Below are 19,391 nucleotides of genomic sequence, written 5' to 3'. Positions count from 1 at the left end.
GGATCAGTTGAACAGACCCCACTGCCTGTCAGTGTGGTGTGGGTGTGGCAGACATGCCACGCACGCACTCTCAATCGATTAATTTGCATTGTGATTGGCTTTTCTAATTCAGTGTCCTGTGTCTTCAACTACATGTGTTCTTTATCAGGCATGTCTTCCTCTAAGCCAGTGAACAGAAAGGTGACTATTCTCTCAGTAGAACACACAGCAGCTTCTAGAATACTGCCATTTCATCCAAACCTTTATTTTCAGCTTTAGAGCTTTTCTAGTGTCATCTGCTGGCTCTTGAGAGTTCAGCATGCGATATTTAGCAAGAAGGAATGCATTTCCGTTCTATAAAAAAAAAGATATAAAAAATTGGCATGGATATTGTAACCTAGATTAAATCAAAATGATAACATTTTATTCTCTAGAGACCTGTTATTTAATGTCACCCGCATAGAGCTATGATATCTATGTTGATGCTGTATATAAATAATATTTTATTTTTTTAGTCCAGACTTTATGTATCTGTTTTCACTCCCATGTTTTACATTGTAAAGGAGCACAGTCTGGCGGCATATTGAAGGATGCTTCAAGCGACGGCAGATGACATAAAAGCTTGACCTCTTATTCTTACATTACCCCCATCATGTAGACCTGGCTCATGGACATCTAAGAACAAGCACTAATAACCTAGATCCTAGTCAGATTTACTAGACTAATCCACTAAACCACCAGAGCAGTTGCTGCTGTGAATGTATTGATGTATGGACCTGATTCAGCAGCAGGTCTTTTTAATACACATGACTAGTGAGAGCAGCAGATATCAGTCAGATATTCAGGTGATTCTCAACCTGGGATCACACAGAGCTCAGAGGCCACCTAATAGAAATATAGCACTTAAAGAAATATCTTGTTCACCAAAACATAAGACTTTGTTATTCTGTTCTGTATTTGAATGTTGACTCTTACCATCTCTATGGAGGTGGGAATACATTTTTGTGGTTTAAAAATTCCAATGTATTAAAATCAGCTTCATTGAAAATCTTAAAACATTCCTACAGTTGTGCTCCCACTAGTTCCCTGGGAATAGCAGGTTAGTGCCACGATTCAGGAGGCAGGCTGAATTTCATGTAGAGAAAAGTGCCCCCGTCTGTCCATCTGCCTATCTCCAGAGCTCCATGTCTGTTCTCTGTGTTTCTCTCTTCAGATGTACATGAGAGCTCAGTTTGACTACGATCCAACGAAAGATGATCTCGTACCATGCAAGGAAGCTGGTCTCAAATTCAAAACAGGTGACATCATCCAGATTATCAACAAGCAAGATCCAAACTGGTGGCAAGGCAGGCTGGAGGGCTCAGAGTCAGAGTTCGCAGGTCTGATCCCCTCCCCTGAACTGCAGGAGTGGTACGTTCTGTTGTGAAGCTTCACCGTTTTCATGCCAAAGCAAAGAGGTTCTCACTGAGACACACAGTGCGCAATGGAAGACTTCACCTTTTCACAAGTCATGTGCACATCATAATATAATGCCATTAGTCTTCTCAAGCATTCTTTCAGTTTTAGAACAAAGAATTGATGCATTTCTAAGAATTGGTGGATCTAAATACTCAAACTGTTCAGTAATTGAAAATGAAATCTGATATTTGAAAGCCAGTTCAGGTGTCATGTTTTAATGATTTAAGAGAAAGCCTTATCTAGTCTACGAGAATGTCAGTTAAGCACGTGTATTTCTTTATTTCTACCTGTCCTAAAGCCTGGCTTACTTCAAATTATTAAAAGTTAGTGTGGGTAGCTCTTTGTAACAATGTAAAGCTGTCACATAACATCCCCTAATTTGACTCCTGACAGGCGTGTAGCGAGCAAAACCAAGTCCAGTGAGCAGGGCACCCAGTCCTGCAGCCCCTTCGGGAAGAAGAAGAAATGCAAAGACAAGTACCTGGCCAAGCACAGCTCAAGTACGTGCAGGGGTCTCCTCCAGTGATCCAGCACATGCTGAGAACCCCTTTCGAAAGCCTGGCCTCTGTACACAACCCACTCATTCATATAGTCGAATATCTACTGTATGTAGGGAAGAAAACATACCACATGCATTCCTGTGCAGAGTGTAATGTTTCTCAGACAGTATCTCATTCTTCTCATAATAGCGTATGAATGGCAGTATTTGACAGTCAACATTTTTGGGGGGATTCAAGAATATTTAACTTTCTAACATTATAAATGTGTGTGCGTGATTTAAATATATTTCATTCTACAATGGAACTTGTTTCCTTTTCTTTTTGGTAGTTTTTGATCAGCTGGATGTCATTTCCTATGAAGAGGTTGTGAAACTCCCTGCTTTCAACAGGAAAACGCTGATTCTCATAGGTAACCTGACAATGCCAAGCCTATGGGACAAATACTGTGGTTGGATCTTTAGTACAGTGCTTCACATCCAGCTCTTATAAAAGTTGATCATGGTATTATTGCAGTTCTACCAAGCTTCTTCCATGGTTGTACTTCTGCATTTACCATGTTCTTTACCATGCTTTTACTATGATACACTTTTATAAGGGAGGAATCCTCTTATTCTAGTTCTGCAAGACGTATTCACTGACGTAGTGTGATCCGCATCCCCTGCAATACCTTGCCTAGCATTCATGTCCAGCACAGCCTTGGGCAGTATGATATAATTTAAATACAAGGTCTCAATCAAGCTGTGTCTTTTTCATTGCAAAAAAGGCTTTTTGTACACTTTAAAAAAGCATGCACTCCAAATGTTTCAAAATGAATGAAAGTTATTCCGTGTACTGCATCGTTCATGCTCTCCAGCTAAGCACAGTGGTAATCTTTCCTTCTGCCAATCCAACATGCTATTGTATAGGCTGTTATTTTGTTCCTGTTTTTCCTCAGGTGCCCCTGGAGTTGGAAGAAGCCATATCAAAAGCACTTTACTCACCAAGTACCCAGAGAAATTTGAGTATCCTTCCCCTCGTAAGTCCATTTTAACTTATACTGGAGCTGCTCTGTGGGGCATGGGCAGTACTGGAAGATATTTCTGACCTAACAAATAGTGTAACTGTATTGATCAGCGCTGTCTGTGTCAATACTGCTAAGCAAAACCATGGACACATGATAAGATGCTACTGATTGAAAAATATGACAAAAGCATAGGCAAACTTGCTCTTATGCAACATTCATCACCAAAAAAAACATTTTCAAAATGATCAAAAAGTGGAAGAAGTGTTCCACCAAATAATTCTTCATTGCATCAGTGCTATGCAACTATTGAGCCACAAAATGTGCAATATGGCAAAGTAAGGATGTCCTTCCCCCTCGTTTGCAGCAGAAACAAAGGCTTCCTATGGTAAGCTGTGTGCTGCACGGTGATCACTGCTCTGTTTACAGTGCATTTCTCTTTCTGTGCAGATACCACCAGACCACAGAAGAAAGACGAAGAGCAAGGGAAACAGTATTATTTCATTTCTCAGGAATCCATGACAAAGTGCATCGCGGACAATGAGCTGGTAGAGTACGGCAGCTTCCAGGGACACATGTTCGGAACCAAGCTGGAAACCATCCACAAGATCCACGAGAAGGGCAGGATTGCACTCCTGGACATAGAGCCCCAGGTACTCTCCACACACGGGATTACATTGAGTTATTGAGCTGGGGCGTTTATTCCACTGCTGTAATCACGGCGGATCTAAGCGCTGATCTGTGAGCCAGGGTTTTGAAAATCAAAATCCAACAGCGCATGTGAGTATCTTCAGTGCATGTCTCTGTAAATATCTTTTCAGTTAGCCCTCTCGGTTTAGAGCTGTGCTCGCCTCTCGCTGCCTCCTCTTTATTTTTGTTAGGCTTTCCTTCTAAGATGGCTGGTTTGAGCTTTCGTTTTGGTGTATTGATGCCATCTACTGGTGTAACCAGTGCAAAGTTTTCCTCCATTTCTTGCCAACTGTCTTACAAAACTAGCAAGAAACAACTTGGTAGGAGCAATTAAATTGACGTAAATGAAGAAGATGTTTAACAGCTATTTGTATTTGTCTTTAGCATAACTCACCCATTGTTCACTTTGGAAGGCTCAGTCTGGCACTTAGGGTTTAATATCAGCTGGCCACTTGCAGGGCAGGTAGACTTCAAACTTAAGTAAAAATCTTGGAGGTATAAAATGACATGTTCATTATTAAACAGACGGGTCTTTCAGCTTCCAAACCCCATAATGCAGGCGTAAGAGAGAAATGCAGAATTGTATCCCGGTGGCAATAACTACCCTTACATTAAGGAAAGGATTGCATGAGCTACCAACTTGAAGTGGTCACAAATGTATTTTCTCACAGATCAAGTGTGAGACAGTTCAGACATTCAGCAGGAGTGGAATGTAAAACAAAATTATGTTGTGCATTCATCCAAATTACATCATCCAGAATTATGAATCACTTTATTAGATTTAGGGTTACGGTACACTTAATCCTCAAAAATATAAAATTCTGCAATTTTTGTTCTCGTTAAGCATCAATAGGTCATTTTAAGACTAATAAAGTGAGGAAAATACAGAAATTATTAATTTATTTACGGAATATAGGTTAAAAAGTTAATGCGTATTACCTTTTAGTTCAGGGCAGTGAGATCGGATGGGGTAGCCATATATGCCGCTAGAAGGTGCAAAAGAAACAGTGTTGAAATAATAGTAACAGAGATAGTGTTGAAATAATAGTCACAGAGTTTTTGAGTGTGTGAGTGAAGTGCACCGTGACCACTATTTTAATGTAGCCTAATATTTTATTATTGTTAATTTCTTAGCAGAAGACCTTATCCAGGGTGACTTACAGTTGTTACAAAATATCACATTACACAGATAAGAGCAGTTATACAATACAATAGTCAGTTGTAAGAGCAAAAACAAATAAGAGAAAATAAATAGTTAATAATTACGTTTGAGAGGGATTTCGACTAAGAGCAGTTAAACTTATAATAAAAATATTTGCATACAAGTAAATTCCATTAACAGCACTTAGTAAATACAGTAAATGGATTACTGTATGTAAATTAGTTTCGGTTATGGAGGATATTTTATGCCAAAATGAAAAATAATGCATAAATAAATATTGAAATAAATAAATGTCTAAATACATATTTTATTTATTTATTTATTTATTGGTGTATGTATGTATTAGTTTATTTATTTGCTTTTCACTTTGGCATAGCAGCTACATTATCCCTTTCATCCTCAGCAATCTCTACAGCACATTGTCATTGGGCTCCATCACCAAAGTAGTCAGAGTCACTGCACCCACACCAGAGCCTTTTTTAGAGAGTGACGATTTTAAATCGGTTCCCTCTTCCCATCTCCATTAGGACTCAAACAGGCGAAACCACTTTAGACGGATGATACTCAATCCGACCACATCAACCCTTTCACTTTTTGCACGGGGGTATGTTAATTAGGTACACACTTCATTTGCATAACATTCCTCATACTGTTAGAATTGGGGTTTTGCGACTGTTCTCATCCTTCCTGGCCAATTTTTGATTTTTGCTCAGAACAAGAAAAAGAGTCAAAGTTAAAATCCCGCCACAAAAGCCCTCCCCGACAGTCGGAAAAGCTTTGATATCCAGGGCAACTGAGACAGTTCAGACATTCAGTAGCACTGAACTGGAAAACAAAATGGAGACCCCACATTGTTTACACAAGGTGAAGCCCCCAAGCAGAGAGTAAGGGGGGGCCCAAACAGTGCCTGATAATTACTGCACCGCACATTTTAAAGTTTAGTTCAAAGTTAAATCAAAGTATTACGTGAATAATTATTTAAAGGAATTCAGTGATAACTAATTTCCTTATACAGGCAAAAGACTGGCATAGCAGGTCCCTTTTATTGATCACAGGATAAACTATCCCTTATTTTCCCATGTTGGGTTACTGTCTGAGAAACAGCGTTACATTTAAATTCAAAGCTGTAATCTCTGCTAAAGCTGCATATTAGTATTAATTAGTATGAGTTAATGTTGTTATTAATTGATGAATGTATTTTCTTTTTAGATCCTAAAACTACTTCGAACTGCGGAGTTCGCGCCGCTAGTGGTGTTCATCGCCCCGACCAACACAGCCAATCAGGTGAGCGGCCTGTTTCTACGGCACTTTGTGTTGCATCAGGTTGACTATTAATTTAAAGTAGTGTGAAAGCGCTTGTAATGAATAACTCCTTCTAACCGTGATTCCTCTTTAGCGAAACTGTAGCGTGTCTGCCTGTAGTGCCGAGGGTCAGTGGTTCAAATCCAGACCGCGGTGAATGTAAAAATAAAATATAATAAATAAATAAAAATCGTTACACGCTTTCTTCATGTTTAATCGGAAACGCATCAAATACAAATATATGTAAATATTGTTGTTTAATTCTGAGAATATAAAGAACATACAAAGATGACTGTAAATAGTAGATCAGTGTTTTCATTGAACATTCATGATAGTTGAACAGCAGCCTTTTAAGTTTTTTATTTTTATACCATCACACTCATTTCCCTTGGGTTGCTATTCTAAACTCTGGATATGGACAGACCCTCGCTTTAGCTGTTACATGGAACAATTCAGAGGGCTTTTCAATAAACAAAGGACAACTTTTGTTTTTCAGTCCGAATCTTTGCAACAGATCCAGAAGGACTCCGACGCCATGCGCAGAGCGTATGGACACTACTTTGACCTGTCGCTAGTTAACAATGACGTGGAGGAGACTGTGAAGGGACTGGAGGAGGCGATGGAGCGAGCCAGCACTGCCCCTCAGTGGGTCCCTGTGTCCTGGGTTTATTGATCACAGGTCTTAGTAACAAAACAGTAGCCTACTTCATTATTCACAATGTACCCCCTTTTTAAAGATCACTAAACTCTCTTTTTTTTTTGTTTTCCACTTTTCAAAGTTGCAGAATCACATTAGAATGCACTTGTACTTTTGTCTGAGAACTGTTTGGATGTGCAAGTTCCAATGAGAAACTAGCATGGGTTGAAGTTTATGCCTCTGGTAAATGCTTGTGCAAGTGTTTTGCCTATGGATACAGAACAGATGAACTGGCAGCAATAATACTGGGGCCGCATCTCTGCTACAGTGGCTTCTCAGGTGCCAATGGTGGAGATTACTCGTCTATTAACACAGGGCAAGGCCCACGATACCAGTCTCTCCAGATTGGGTAAACCCAGGGTCAAATCTCAGGGAGATTAACATATGGAGGGTTAGGATTTGAAATCAGACTGTACAAGTGACAAGCCTTTCACACTGGCACTGCTACCCAGGTCCCAGTGACCCACCTTATGATGTGGGTTGACACACTTTGACCCAGGCTGAGCAAGACAAAATGCTCGACGGCCGTTCGTGAGCCGGCACAGTAACAGCCACGCCTGCGTGAAGGTTTCACTTCTGCAAAGAACATTTCTGTTTAGCCCTATTTTTGTTGCTTGAGACACAGCATGAACCAGATTGCAGCAGGGATGTAGAAATGTTTGCTGTAATCAAAATTTGGGCTGACGGTTCAGTCTAGAGAAGCTTGGGTGGAAGAATTAGTAACAAACTGCTTCCAGGGCATTGATATGAGCATAGTGTACTTGCATCCGTCACCCAAATCAACCCTAACTTTATCAAAAGCAGTGTGAAATTGTGTACCCGACTCGCATAACACCAGGTCCTGCCCAGATAGCTCATGCCAGTATGAAAGAGGCTTTAAGAAAACCAAAGGATGACGTGAGGAAATGGGAACCTACAACTTTGTTGGTGTTTTTTTTTGTATGTTTTACAAAAAGGTTAGCTGTGCATTTACATTACAGAACAGTACAGTTGTGTGGCAGAGATCCATTAAAGTGTTTCAGCCCATGTTTTGCTGGAACGTATTTGAATGCATGCCAGATAAGTGTGTATCAGTTCAGCACATCATTATTCTAGTAGAGAACTGACTCAATTCAAGTAAATGTCAGTGTTTGAAATGGATCAGGTATTGAAAGGACTTGCGTCATAACAAAATTATGTGCAGATTGATGCAAAGGATTATTGCTTGATTTTCACCATGCTATGCTGACAAATAGGCAGTTTCCCCATCCCCACAAGCTAGAGTAGAGATTTGTTTGTTCAATCTGCATGCAAAGAAACGTGTTTATTTTATCCTCCATACGTAAAACATACATTTTGGCTTAGCCATGTTATTTACAGCTTTAAAAAATAAATATAAATAAATGTGTATCCACAGGTGCCTCCCTCCCAGGAAAGATGGCTCTTTCCCCCCTCCCAAGGCACATAATCCCATGAGCAAGTGCAATAACACATGTCTACATGTCTTGCCCTTAATTGGGGTCTACTTTGAGAACATTGTCTTGTGTAACACGCACACGTGTGGGTACTGAAGTGATCCCATCTCCCTTTTATTTCATTGTTATTTGGGACAGTTTAGTGTTGGGTTATGGGATTGTTTTTATGCCAGGATGCATATAAAAATGGCATGTGATTCTGAATTAATAAAGCAGTGAAAGACTTTCTTTTTTTAAAGTGTCTAAACACATTCTGTATATAGTCTTTATAGAACAAAAGTTCAAGCTGACAGAATTCAGGCTTTTAAATAAAATACATAAATTTTACGCTTACACTCATCAGGTCCATGTCCATCAGATTTAATGAAATATCTGCTGGTCAATCACAATCACTTATTTACATTACAAAAATAATAAACCTGGTCTTAAAAGCCATTACAATATAAAACAAACTTCAGCATTTTTAGTTTACAGTATTCAAGATTGCTGGAATATGTTCAAATACAATGTTTAACAAATCTCATGAACTGCACACAAAAAAACAAAAAAAAAAAACAACTAGTGAAATACCCAGTTTGGGGGACGGGCAAACCAAACTGATGCACAATGCAATATTCACATTCAGTTTTGATTTATACCTTCAGGGTTTGTTAAAACCACAGATCAGGAGGTGGTAAAAAGCACTTCCACTTCTGATACTCCTTTAAAAACAAAAGTGAGTAGGGAGGCCAACCCATAACAGCATGCCAGCTGCTAGAACAGATACAGGCTGCGAGTGACGCAGCAGGGATCAGACGGGCTGCTAGACCTCTTCAGAGCTCACGCTCCTGCAATGTCTGAAACCAAGACTGTCTTGGCACTCTCAATCTCTTTCCATTGGACAAGGTCTGCTGATGCTTCAGAATTCAGAGGCGATTCAGTGTCAATATCACTCAGATTCAGTCTCCGCTTCCTTCTGCTTCTTTTTTTTCCTCTTTTTCTTGGTACTTTCACCCTCCTGAAGACAAGGAAACAAAAGTTATAAATATTGCGTGTTAACTGAAGTCTTGCCTATGTTCTTTGACCTTCATGTAGACAACAGTACCAATTCACTTTTTTTTTTTTTTCTTTTTTTTTTAATTAAAGGGGGTGGGAAGAGATTTAATTAGAGGAGGGGCAAACACTAAATTTGACATATCACTTGATTAATTTGAGCAGGTCTTATGAATTTGAGTCAATCATGTGAAGGAAACCAGAAGCCAGCATCAACAATGAATGCATGCTGGTCAACAGCAGAGTCTCCCTGTTAATCTTGCAGACTGACTCCCTCAAGAGTCACAGATCAAGACAAGAAAGGGATAACCGTCTGCCTAACATCTTGGCAAATCATGCATATATCCTCATTCAGCTACTGCAGCGAGATAACCATTAGAAGATTTCAATGTGATCTCCTGTAACATGGGATGCTGCAACACTAAAAAAAAAGAAAACATTTACATTTCCAGCAGAAATGGGTGTTTGGAGACTACAGGAGTAACTTCAGAGTTCTGAAAAAGGTACAAATCTCTTCCAAACCTGGCTAATTAAGGGGTTTATATCCAGCTTACCTCTGGTGCCGGTTCATCCTTAATTTTTTTGTCTTTTTTCTTTTTCTTCTTGCTCTCTTCAGGTCCAGATAAAGTTGCAGCCCCTTCACTTTCACCATCACTTTCCCTCTCCCTCTGTCGAAAGGATGAGAAATCAGAATTAGTGATCCTTAGTGCATGGCATAGCTTTAGCTTACAGCAAAAGCAACAAATACATTAAAGCAAAATATGCTGCAGAGGTAGGACATTGAGAAATTTACATTTAAGTGCCTCTATCTGAAGTGCTTCAGTAACTAAAGACCCACACTGCAACAATACATTGTCTATAGATCACATGCATGGTTTACAGTTAAGGCCTTGGAAAGTTCATGCCATCGTCTGATGTGCAGACAGGACAAACCCGTCAATGACAGTTTAGTAATACGTAAAGGAAACCGGAACCAGCATTTACTTTTATGTGCTGGACTATAGCAGTCCCCTCATTGACCTTGCAGACTGACTCCCTCAAAAAAAGTCAAAGACAAGAAAGGGATAACTGTCTGCCTAACATCTTGGCAAATCATGCATATATCCTCATTCAGCTACTGCGGCGAGATAACCATTAGAAGACTTTAATATGATCTTGTGTAACATGGGAAGCTTTCATACTAAAAAGTGAAAGCTTTTCCAGCAAAAATGGGTGTTTGGAGACTACAGGAGTAACTTCAGAGTTCTGAAAAAGGTACAAATCTCTTCCAAACCTGGCTAATTAAGGGTTTATATCCAGCTTACCTCTGGTGCCGGTTCATCCTTAATTTTTTTGACTTTTTTCTTTTTCTTCTTGCTCTCATCAGCTTTCAGAGTGGAAGGTACAGATAAAGTTGCAGCCCCTTCACTTTCACTATCGCTTTCCCTCTTCCTCTGTTGAAAGGAAGATAAAAATCTGAATTATTAATGTAATCCTTCGTGCATGGCATAGCTTTAGTATACAGCAAAAGCTCTCCAGGACCAGGGTTGGAGACCCCTGTGCTAGACTAGGGCAGGAACTAGCACTTTACTGTTGATGTGCTGGACTATAGCAGTCTTCTCATTAATCTTGCAGACTAACTTCCTCAAAGGCCACAGAATGAGACAAGAAAGGACATTCATCTGCTTAGCTAGCACTATGAATGCTACACACTGCTACTGCCCCCTCCAGGTACTTAGTCCGGTCCAGCATTTTAGTTATTCAATCAAATCCTGGCTGGTACACTAATTAGTTTCCCATTTCTAAAGATCACTGGCCAGCAGCCACACTGCACATATAAAAAGCCGCCCTGCGACACTGGAAAGTCCTATCGGGTTTATGGCATACCTTTCCCGTTGGCTCACTTTCAGCTACAACAGCCTTTGCAGCACTGAAAAGAAATAAATTGGAGTATTAATGGCAAGCAGACAGTTTGTACACAGACTATGAACAAAGTTCATGAAGTTTCAAGGATATGGAGGAAAAAAAGCATGGTAGCAAATATAAAAATATTCATGATAGAAATCAAATACGGTCATCTTGTATAGAAAATCAATTAGAAGTGCATAATATGAAATCATGTAAGGGAAACCAGAAGGCAGCATACAATGAATATACAGTATGCTGGACTACAGCAGAGTCTCCCTGTTAATCTTGCAGACTGACTCCCTCAAAAGCCATAGAAACCAAGCAAAAAAGGGATAACTGTCTGCATAAAGCACATGACAGGTAAGCCGTCATTTCTCCATACCTGTAATCTACATATCCCTCCTTCCACGTCCCAGGAGTGCTTCCATTTGGCTTTCCGTGTTTGTCCAACAAGCCCTGCTTAATCATCATTTTCTTCTGGCTTGCCTGGGGGTAGAAAAATAAATTACATATAATCAAATATTTGCTGTCAATTTTAGTCTGTTACATTATGCAATACATTTGGGGCAAACTGGTTCCTGTAACAACTTTCAAGGGAAACTGATACATAACATACGTATTGGGAAACCTGGAGAAATTCTTTGAAAAGTAATTCAACTAGGAAGTCTCTGTTTGAAGTACCAGCTGAGGGTAAGGAAATTACCAACCCTGCCTATACAAGTCAGCACAGTCAGATACAAAAGGATTAATAGACATGCAGTGTTTTCAAAGCAGACTAATCTGCAAACCTTACCTTTGGTCCCAAACCCCACTTGCGAGGATAGGTGTCTCTCTCCATGATGACTCTCTTGATCTTTGCTACAACACCATGGTCGCAGGTAGAGATCACTGCCGTGGTCATGAGGGCAACCGCTGGAGGAGGGGAAAACAAACATTTTAATCCTAAAGAATCAGCAGCACGGTTTGGAAAAGATTCACTGCTCTGACCAAATACTTTCATGCAAGATCCTTAAACTGCCTGGTTTTCATAGAGCCATCAGTCATGGGTGATAGATAGTGAGTCATCGTTGCACAAAGTGCTAATGTAATCTATAAAGAAACATCATTTGGCAATATGGAATCCAGGCCTTTGTGCCAGACCAGCTTAACTACAATGTCCACTTAAATACAATCTTAACCCTTTGCGGTCCTATGTCGGACCTGGTCCGACACTGCAATTATTCCTATCTGGTCCAATGTCGGACCCTGTCCGACATCAAAAAGACGCAAAAAAAGGGGTTCCTAGTCGTTTTTTCTCCGGAAAAAGCCGAGAGAACCATTTAATGGCCGAGTGGGAGCGACAGGAGCCGAGACAAGCCAAAAAAAAAAAAAAAAAAGTTGCATCTCATGAATAGGTCATACTTACCCCTGGCATCAGATAACGACGGCCATAAGGAAACAAGCTGGCTGTTACTGCATGAGCGCTCAAAGTATCACGGACATTTGCAAAGCTTTTTTGAAATGTTATAGTAATAAAATATTGACTTGGATCGCATAATTGAGGCATTTGGTGATAAAACGAGTGATCAGGAGATGATCGATCGGTATGTACGACTATTATTTTAGCATACGTGAAAGCTATAGCGAACAAAAGGGTGGGGTGGGGCTGGAGATGCCTAGTGAGTGCTTTGTTGATATGCAGGGCCTTTTAAAACCGTTTGACTGTGGAAAAAAAAACTTAAACAGCACGTCTAAAATTAACTGCGCGTGTGAAAATAAATTGGACCTAACACGCTTGACACGCACTTAATAAATGGACTGCAAAGGGTTAAGAGCCCCTTCTTGAAGGCATCAGAGCGATGCACACTCGTTTGTGTGAAATCAGTTGCTTTGTCACAAATTTGTTCCATTAAAAGTTGACTATCTTTGCACCAGTAATCCAAATATTCCAGTCAGTCAGTCTTAAAAGCCCACCCACAGTGTCCCAGGACTTACCAATGCAAATGGCCTCTCCCTTAGTTGTGATGACAACAATCTCCTGGTTCATTTCTATTCCATCTTCATAGCGGAGAACACCAGGAAGCATTATCTTTGCACCATAGCAGATAGCATTTACCTGTAAAGACACATTATGAGTACAGAGACCACTAGAGGCAAGTCGAACATCTTCACAGAAATATATTCAGACTATGCTCATGTCTGAAGTAAACGGCTGGTATACAAATCAAAAGCCTTCAAACCTTATGAAATAGGCCTCACAGGTATAAGTTAAGCAAATTCTGAGTCTGGTGGGTTACAAAAAAGGGTAGTTTTTTGTCCATTTTAAACCATGATATTTAACAGTTAAAATAGAAAGGAAAAACAGTGAAAATCCTGAAGTTAACCTGCATATTCAATGCATATTTGCAGCTAAAACTATGGTTGCAGTAGTATTGGTATCCATTAGCAGATAATGGCCAGTAATTAAACTGTATGGAGTTCAGGTGTATTGCACTGCAAGTGACATGTGAAACAATACACTGCCACTGCATCAACTCTCATGATGCAATGCAATTGGACTACCAACATCCCATTGAATATCAAGCATCAACACAGCTTGGTTTCCAAAAAGCCATCAGTCATGGGTGATAGATAATGGGTCATCTTTGCACAAAGTGCTAATGCAATCTATATAGAAACATCATTTGGCTCCTTGAAATCCAGGCCTCCACAAACCAAAGATTGCATTTGGCTTCTTTTAAAAAAGTTTCCAAAGCTGACCATTAGTTTTTATGAGCATGCAGAAGATGGAATCATGAACATTTAATGAATGTGCCCAGCATTCACTACATACAACAGTAACGGTAGAACAAGCATAACTTCACATTTTACCTAAAGCGTGGCGCAATGTCCAGGAAACACTGACTGCATCGAAGAGGCACGTACCGCACTGTCCTTCATGACAAGCCGTTTGTGGGACACGAGCAGCTTCTCCAGGGGGAAGATGACACGTCTCAGGTAGGTCTCATCCTTGTTATTGTCATACTGCCACTGCGCATCCATCACGTCATGCATCGTCACCAGGTTATCCTGGGAATGAGGACAAACATGGCAGGAACCGAAACGCCTCCATTAGTACTATTTTGTTTAAGTCGCCCTGGATAAGGGCGTCTGCTAAGAAATAAATTTATAATAATAATAATAATAATAATAATAATAATAATAATAATATACATAAACCCATTTACACACCGACTGTCAACACAATTGTGTGCTCAACGGCACATTTCCCAGCCTCTGCTTCAGTTAGTCTTAATGCTAAAACACTGAATGCTTGCATCCTCAGTAACAAATTTCCAAAACGTCATGTAGGCAGGAGGTTATAAATGGAGTGGGGCACACAGCCACACCAAGTATACATTCTCCCTTGCCACTTGCTGTACCAAAGTTTAATTACCAGAACAAGGGGGAAAAGCCCTGAACTGAACTCAACACTTTGGAGACCACTTGGCTAATTCTGCTTTTAAAACATGCGGCAGTGTATAAAAACACTTCTTGGAGATGCAGAATTAAACACACATGCAGGAGAGTTATTTGTTTCTCACCTTTTCCCCCATCACTCCAGATCTGACTCTCCGCAGTTCTTGCATTTGGCCACCGACTCCCAGTAAAAGGCCTATGTGAACACACAGCGTCCTGATGTAGGTACCCGCTTCACAGCTAACCCAGAAGATTCCTGCAAAAACAACAAGACATACATTGTGGTACCTAGGAACAGAAGTCCAGTAGACAAGTTTCAAATGAATGCCTTCAAAACACTGCACCAAGCAAGTAGACAACTAAACCTCCCGCCCAATCACAAGGTTCTGTATGTGATCAGATCGTATCCCTCGTCTTTGCTGAGGTAGATTCTACCTCTGCCAGACCCCCTATCCTGCAACAGCTCACCAAGCCCCAGTAGCAGCAGCCAGTAGAACACAGGACTGCTAGCACAGCGCCTGGGAGCTGCGGGACACTCAGGCCTAGAACAGACACTGGTGCTGCAGAGACAGGGGGCCAGCAGCACTCAGAGAATGGATAAACTTATTCATCATCTCACAGAGCCAACCACAAGGCTTTTGAGCTTTGTGGAAATGCATGTTTGTCCAGTTACCTAGTGTCTTAGAGTAACCAAAATGGGATTTAGGTTGAATCTCCTATACTAGTGGAACACAATGGTATTCATATCTAGCCAATAGTGTGGGTTTTTGTTTTTTGGATGCCGAGACATTTGCACAGATCTTAATTTTCAAAGTTTAGGATAACAGGACTAAAAAGTAAGTCAGTGGGCAGAAAAGACACTTACCTAACCTCTTCTCTGGATCGTACTCAATCAGCTTGCTTTCATAAATGGTTCTCACTCTTAGCTGCCTTTTAACAGCAGAAATGAGAGGAGGGCGCTGAAACAGGGCACCAGTCAGGGTATCCATTGCCTAAGAGGGAAGACAAAATGAGGATCCTAATGCAACACACACATCATTCCCTCAAGCCAACTGAGCAGAGGTTCTGTGTGATCAGATTGTATCCCTCATCTTTGCTGAGGTAGATTCTACCTCTGCCAGACCCCCTATCCTGCAACAGCTCACCAAGCCCCAGTAGCAGCAGCCAGTAGAACACAGGACTGCTAGCACAGCGCCTGGGAGCTGCGGGACACTCAGGTCTAGAACAGACACTGGTGCTGCAGAGACAGGGGACCAGCAGCACTCAGAGAATGGATAAACTTATTCATCATCTCACATCTAGTCAGCCAGGCTTTTGTTCTTCAGTATTTATGGTTTTGGTACCGATTTGTCACATGCTTTTTTAGAACTCACCCTGCTAAGCTGAAGCTCATTCTCAATAGCACTGTGCAGCCGAACAATTCCCACATACTCTTTGCCTAAAAGCAAAGGAACAAGAGTAGTCAGGAGGGGCCACTTTTTCTGTATCACTCGAGTGTGACCTCAAAAAACAGCAAATGCAATAATAATTTTACAGAAATCCTCCACACCTGCACTCTGCTGAGACTTGACCAGACGTGTTGCTCGCTCCACACACACTATCAGACAGCCTGTGACTTTGGGATCCAGCGTGCCACTGTGCCCGGTCTTCTCCACCCTCAGGATCCGGCGGATCCAGGCAACCACTTCATGGGAGGACGGATTGGCCGGCTTATCCAGGTTGATATAACCGGTCCTGCAGGACAAATTACAATTTGATTTATAATGTTTGCTTAAAACTTTGGCTTTAATTTAAAGCCACCATCTAGCTTAGCAAACATTTTTAATTGATTTATTATTTTATTTATTTATTAATTAATTAATTAATTAATTAATTATGAAGGCTCAGTAATTAGAGGGCATAACAAAAAAACCAAGATGGCCACCTGGTAGAAAAAGTAGCTGGATTTGTGCGTTACCTACATGTCCATGAGAACACATTTTTTGTACATTTTAAGGAGATTTAAATTAGGTATAAAACTAAATGTAATAATCCATTGTTTGTTAATCTAATATTAGGATTGACCTCCCTACTATAGTCTCATCACATTTTGATTTTGGACAAACATTTTACAGCCAGGATGGGGGGGGGGGGGGGGGGGGGGCGTCAAAGTTAGGGTTTACAAACAATATATATTTCATTTTAAAGCTATTCCTGAGCGCAATCTTCATTCGTGTGATTTATAACAAGTTAATATGTCACTTTAGCACAGTTTGAGCAGCCAGAACCACTCTGCTTCACTTCACAGTCCTCTCACTCAAACTCCATGAGATGACATCTATTCAATAAGAAACACCCGCCACACAATGCATTGACAGTGTTGGGCCCTATAGTTATAAGCGAAAAGAATCTGCAGATGCAGTTAAAAGCAGTATCTAACCCATGCATACACATCTGCATAATACAAGACTGGCAACAATGGATTTATGTAGAACACTTATAAAAGCATATTCAAAAGGATTAAGGAACAATCCTAGTGCTACATTAAGTTTATACATCCACCAGTCCTGGAACAGCAGTTCACTGACCAAATGGAACTGGATCTCCTGTTTATTCAGAGACTGGTTTTCCAACAGCCATCAGTCACGGGTGATAGATAACGGGTCATCTTTGCACACAGTGCTAATGGGATCTATGTAGCCACATCATTTGGCTTCTTGGAATCCAGGCCTCAAGTGTCATTGCTCTACTTCCTATTCTGGCCTGTAGAGTGCAGTAGATGTCACCAGCATGGCATTAGTCACTCTTGGTCTCAGCTTGTTTGCTTTGCTCTGGTTACCTGACATAATCGTGGATGTTCCTTTTCAGAGGATTGGACCCATTAGGCAGAGGTGTGTAATGTGCCGTCCGTATGTTTAGCTTGTCGAAATTCTGGAACACAGAGAATACAGAATAGTGAGTGTCACACTGACAAACTGGGTCTGCGGATTCATGTACTTGTATTCACATGTGATCCGAGTAGGATTTAGACATTAAATCGCCAAATATTCTGCTTGGATGGCAAAGCAAAAAAAGAAAAAGCACCAGAACGAAGTCCTCATGCCCACTCGCAAGATTCTGTATGTGATCAGATCGTATCCCTCGTCTTTGCTGAGGTAGATTCTACCTCTGCCAGACCCCCCTATCCTGCAACAGCTCACCAAGCCCCAGTAGCAGCAGCCAGTAGAACACAGGACTGCTAGCACAGCGCCTGGGAGCTGCGGGACACTCAGGCCTAGAACAGACACTGGTGCTGCAGAGACAGGTGGCCAGCAGCACTCAGAGAATGGATAAACTTATTCATCATCTCACAGAGCCAACCACAAGGCTTTATATACACCTCTCAGCATTACAGAACACTGCACGGGAAGTAAAGCAAATACCTTGAGCAAGAGAGGCCACTGCGAGGTGTCCAACGATGCAACTTTGGACTCTGGTTTGATAAGGAAGTCTCCCGCCTCTTGAATGTCCTGTTAATAAATTGGATGTTAAGTGTTCCTACATGGAATCGTTCAAGAGACAACTATTCCATTATATTACATATATAAAATAAAAAAATCGACCTGATCCTCCAAAACATTCTAAAAGGTGTTGTACTAGACACCACGCATTTAAAAGGATTTGATTAACTTACCCCAACATCGTCAGCTACTTGCGTTTCCTTCTTTTTCTTGTGCTTCTTAGCTGTTGAAACTGAAAAAAAGTAAACGTGATGTAAATTTGCAAAGTCCGGTATACCGCTAAAAGTCCAGTAGACACAGTGCGCGAGCACGTGTTCGACTTGACACCACGTGGCAACTAAAAGCTATTTTACCTCAACCATGCAATACTTTAAAACACTTCAATTTTACTGGTTTAAAAGGTCCCCCAATAAAATAAATAAGCGTGCAAGCTTCAAAAACAAACGTGCTATTCGAAATTCTTAAGTACCAGTACACTAGTTATTTCTACCAATTCAGATACAAACAAGCCACTTACGGTACTAAAAAACTTACATTTGTTTTTTTTGTATTATAAAAAAGGTGCATCTCGTTGCCTCATTTTAGACATCATGCAAATAAAGTCGTCGATATGCAATAGCAGCATGTATCCCCCCTCCCCCCCTCCGTTTGCTGTGGCTCACTTGCCTGTACAGTACCCACCTCCCCCCCATGTGCTCTCACACACGCACGGGAAGTCATTATCACCAGTCAAATCTGAAAATGCTTATTACACATAAAACACAGTACCGCCATTCAAAACAGCACAGTACAATCAATTCAATGGATATGAGTTCATGCTAAATGCAACCTTGCTTTCTGCCCGGTAATGCAAACTGTGTACCATTTATAAAACCACGTCAGGAGCAAATGTCCCTTCACTGTATCTCCGCTCTCTCAGTTTAATAACAAGCAATTTCCATACCCGTTAAGTGTTTCTAACGCAATACACTCTGGCACACGTTTCTAAAAGCACTGCATCACTTCTCAAGCAATACTTCTTAAACAAACGTGCAGCAAATAAATGTCTTTACTTACAGTCCCGATCCGCCATCTTCACTCTGCTAACGCTGAAAAGGAAAGAACCCGCGTGGTACTGGCTTCCGATTATACCCACAAAGCACAGCGAACACCCGCCCATCCCCATCACGTGATCAGGGTCCAAGCCTGTTTTTGTAAACGACGTCACTTTTTAACATGAGTGCTCGATTTATCGTGACTGCAGAAAAGCATTATTAATCTGTATTTTTGTTTTGTGTTAATTACCCCTGCCTTCTATTTTTTTAATGTGAACA

General features: G+C 40.8%; 2 protein-coding genes and 7 non-coding genes across 9 annotated transcripts in view; 1 reads left to right on the top strand and 8 right to left on the bottom strand.

The window, feature by feature from the left end:
* Positions 1-8,800, top strand: part of LOC131701772 (55 kDa erythrocyte membrane protein-like) — a 32,951-nt gene extending 24,151 nt beyond the window's left edge. The window contains exons 6-12 of the mRNA XM_059001644.1: positions 1,193-1,389; positions 1,831-1,937; positions 2,266-2,346; positions 2,872-2,952; positions 3,388-3,590; positions 5,999-6,073; positions 6,588-8,800. Coding sequence (XP_058857627.1) covers positions 1,193-1,389; positions 1,831-1,937; positions 2,266-2,346; positions 2,872-2,952; positions 3,388-3,590; positions 5,999-6,073; positions 6,588-6,764 — 921 coding nt within the window. The 3' untranslated portion in view covers positions 6,765-8,800. The remainder of the gene's footprint in view (positions 1-1,192; positions 1,390-1,830; positions 1,938-2,265; positions 2,347-2,871; positions 2,953-3,387; positions 3,591-5,998; positions 6,074-6,587) is intronic.
* On the bottom strand, positions 8,587-19,221 carry LOC117430573 (H/ACA ribonucleoprotein complex subunit DKC1). The gene is made up of 16 exons (XM_034050738.3): positions 19,135-19,221; positions 18,252-18,310; positions 18,001-18,087; positions 17,418-17,509; positions 16,149-16,333; positions 15,973-16,037; positions 15,465-15,591; positions 14,725-14,855; positions 14,066-14,209; positions 13,136-13,256; positions 11,955-12,073; positions 11,544-11,647; positions 11,141-11,183; positions 10,579-10,707; positions 9,829-9,942; positions 8,587-9,239 (listed from the first exon to the last, which is right to left on the bottom strand). Exons 1-16 carry the CDS (start codon positions 19,148-19,150, stop codon positions 9,171-9,173), a joined length of 1,605 nt encoding a protein of 534 aa, XP_033906629.3. The 5' UTR covers positions 19,151-19,221; the 3' UTR covers positions 8,587-9,170.
* On the bottom strand, positions 12,193-12,272 carry LOC131701798 (small nucleolar RNA SNORD83). Its single transcript, XR_009309005.1, has one exon. It is a non-coding gene; the product is annotated as a small nucleolar RNA SNORD83 (small nucleolar RNA).
* Positions 13,750-13,829, bottom strand: LOC131701807 (small nucleolar RNA SNORD83). Its single transcript, XR_009309021.1, has one exon. It is a non-coding gene; the product is annotated as a small nucleolar RNA SNORD83 (small nucleolar RNA).
* Positions 14,484-14,621, bottom strand: LOC131701804 (small nucleolar RNA SNORA36 family). Its single transcript, XR_009309014.1, has one exon. It is a non-coding gene; the product is annotated as a small nucleolar RNA SNORA36 family (small nucleolar RNA).
* On the bottom strand, positions 14,992-15,218 carry LOC117430977 (small nucleolar RNA SNORD17). The gene has a single exon (XR_004548626.1). It is a non-coding gene; the product is annotated as a small nucleolar RNA SNORD17 (small nucleolar RNA).
* On the bottom strand, positions 15,669-15,895 carry LOC131701805 (small nucleolar RNA SNORD17). Its single transcript, XR_009309018.1, has one exon. It is a non-coding gene; the product is annotated as a small nucleolar RNA SNORD17 (small nucleolar RNA).
* On the bottom strand, positions 17,213-17,292 carry LOC131701799 (small nucleolar RNA SNORD83). The gene has a single exon (XR_009309006.1). It is a non-coding gene; the product is annotated as a small nucleolar RNA SNORD83 (small nucleolar RNA).
* LOC131701806 (small nucleolar RNA SNORD17) lies at positions 17,702-17,929 on the bottom strand. The gene has a single exon (XR_009309019.1). It is a non-coding gene; the product is annotated as a small nucleolar RNA SNORD17 (small nucleolar RNA).
* Positions 19,222-19,391: the final 170 nt, after the last annotated feature.

This window comes from Acipenser ruthenus, chromosome 26 (assembly GCF_902713425.1).
Source record: "Acipenser ruthenus chromosome 26, fAciRut3.2 maternal haplotype, whole genome shotgun sequence".
NCBI lineage: Eukaryota > Metazoa > Chordata > Actinopteri > Acipenseriformes > Acipenseridae > Acipenser > Acipenser ruthenus.
Note: the sequence above shows the minus strand (reverse complement) of the source record. Positions and strands in the feature narration are given on the sequence as shown.

Excerpts from the sequence above, each read along its gene's own strand:
- LOC117430573 (XM_034050738.3), bottom strand. Across the intron at positions 14,856-15,464 it reads CGATCCAGAGAAGAGGTTAG|GAATCTTCTGGGTTAGCTGT; the intron begins GTAAGTGTCTTT and ends TTGTTTTTGCAG. Across the intron at positions 9,943-10,578 it reads AGGATGAACCGGCACCAGAG|AGGGAGAGGGAAAGTGATGG; the intron begins GTAAGCTGGATA and ends TCCTTTCGACAG.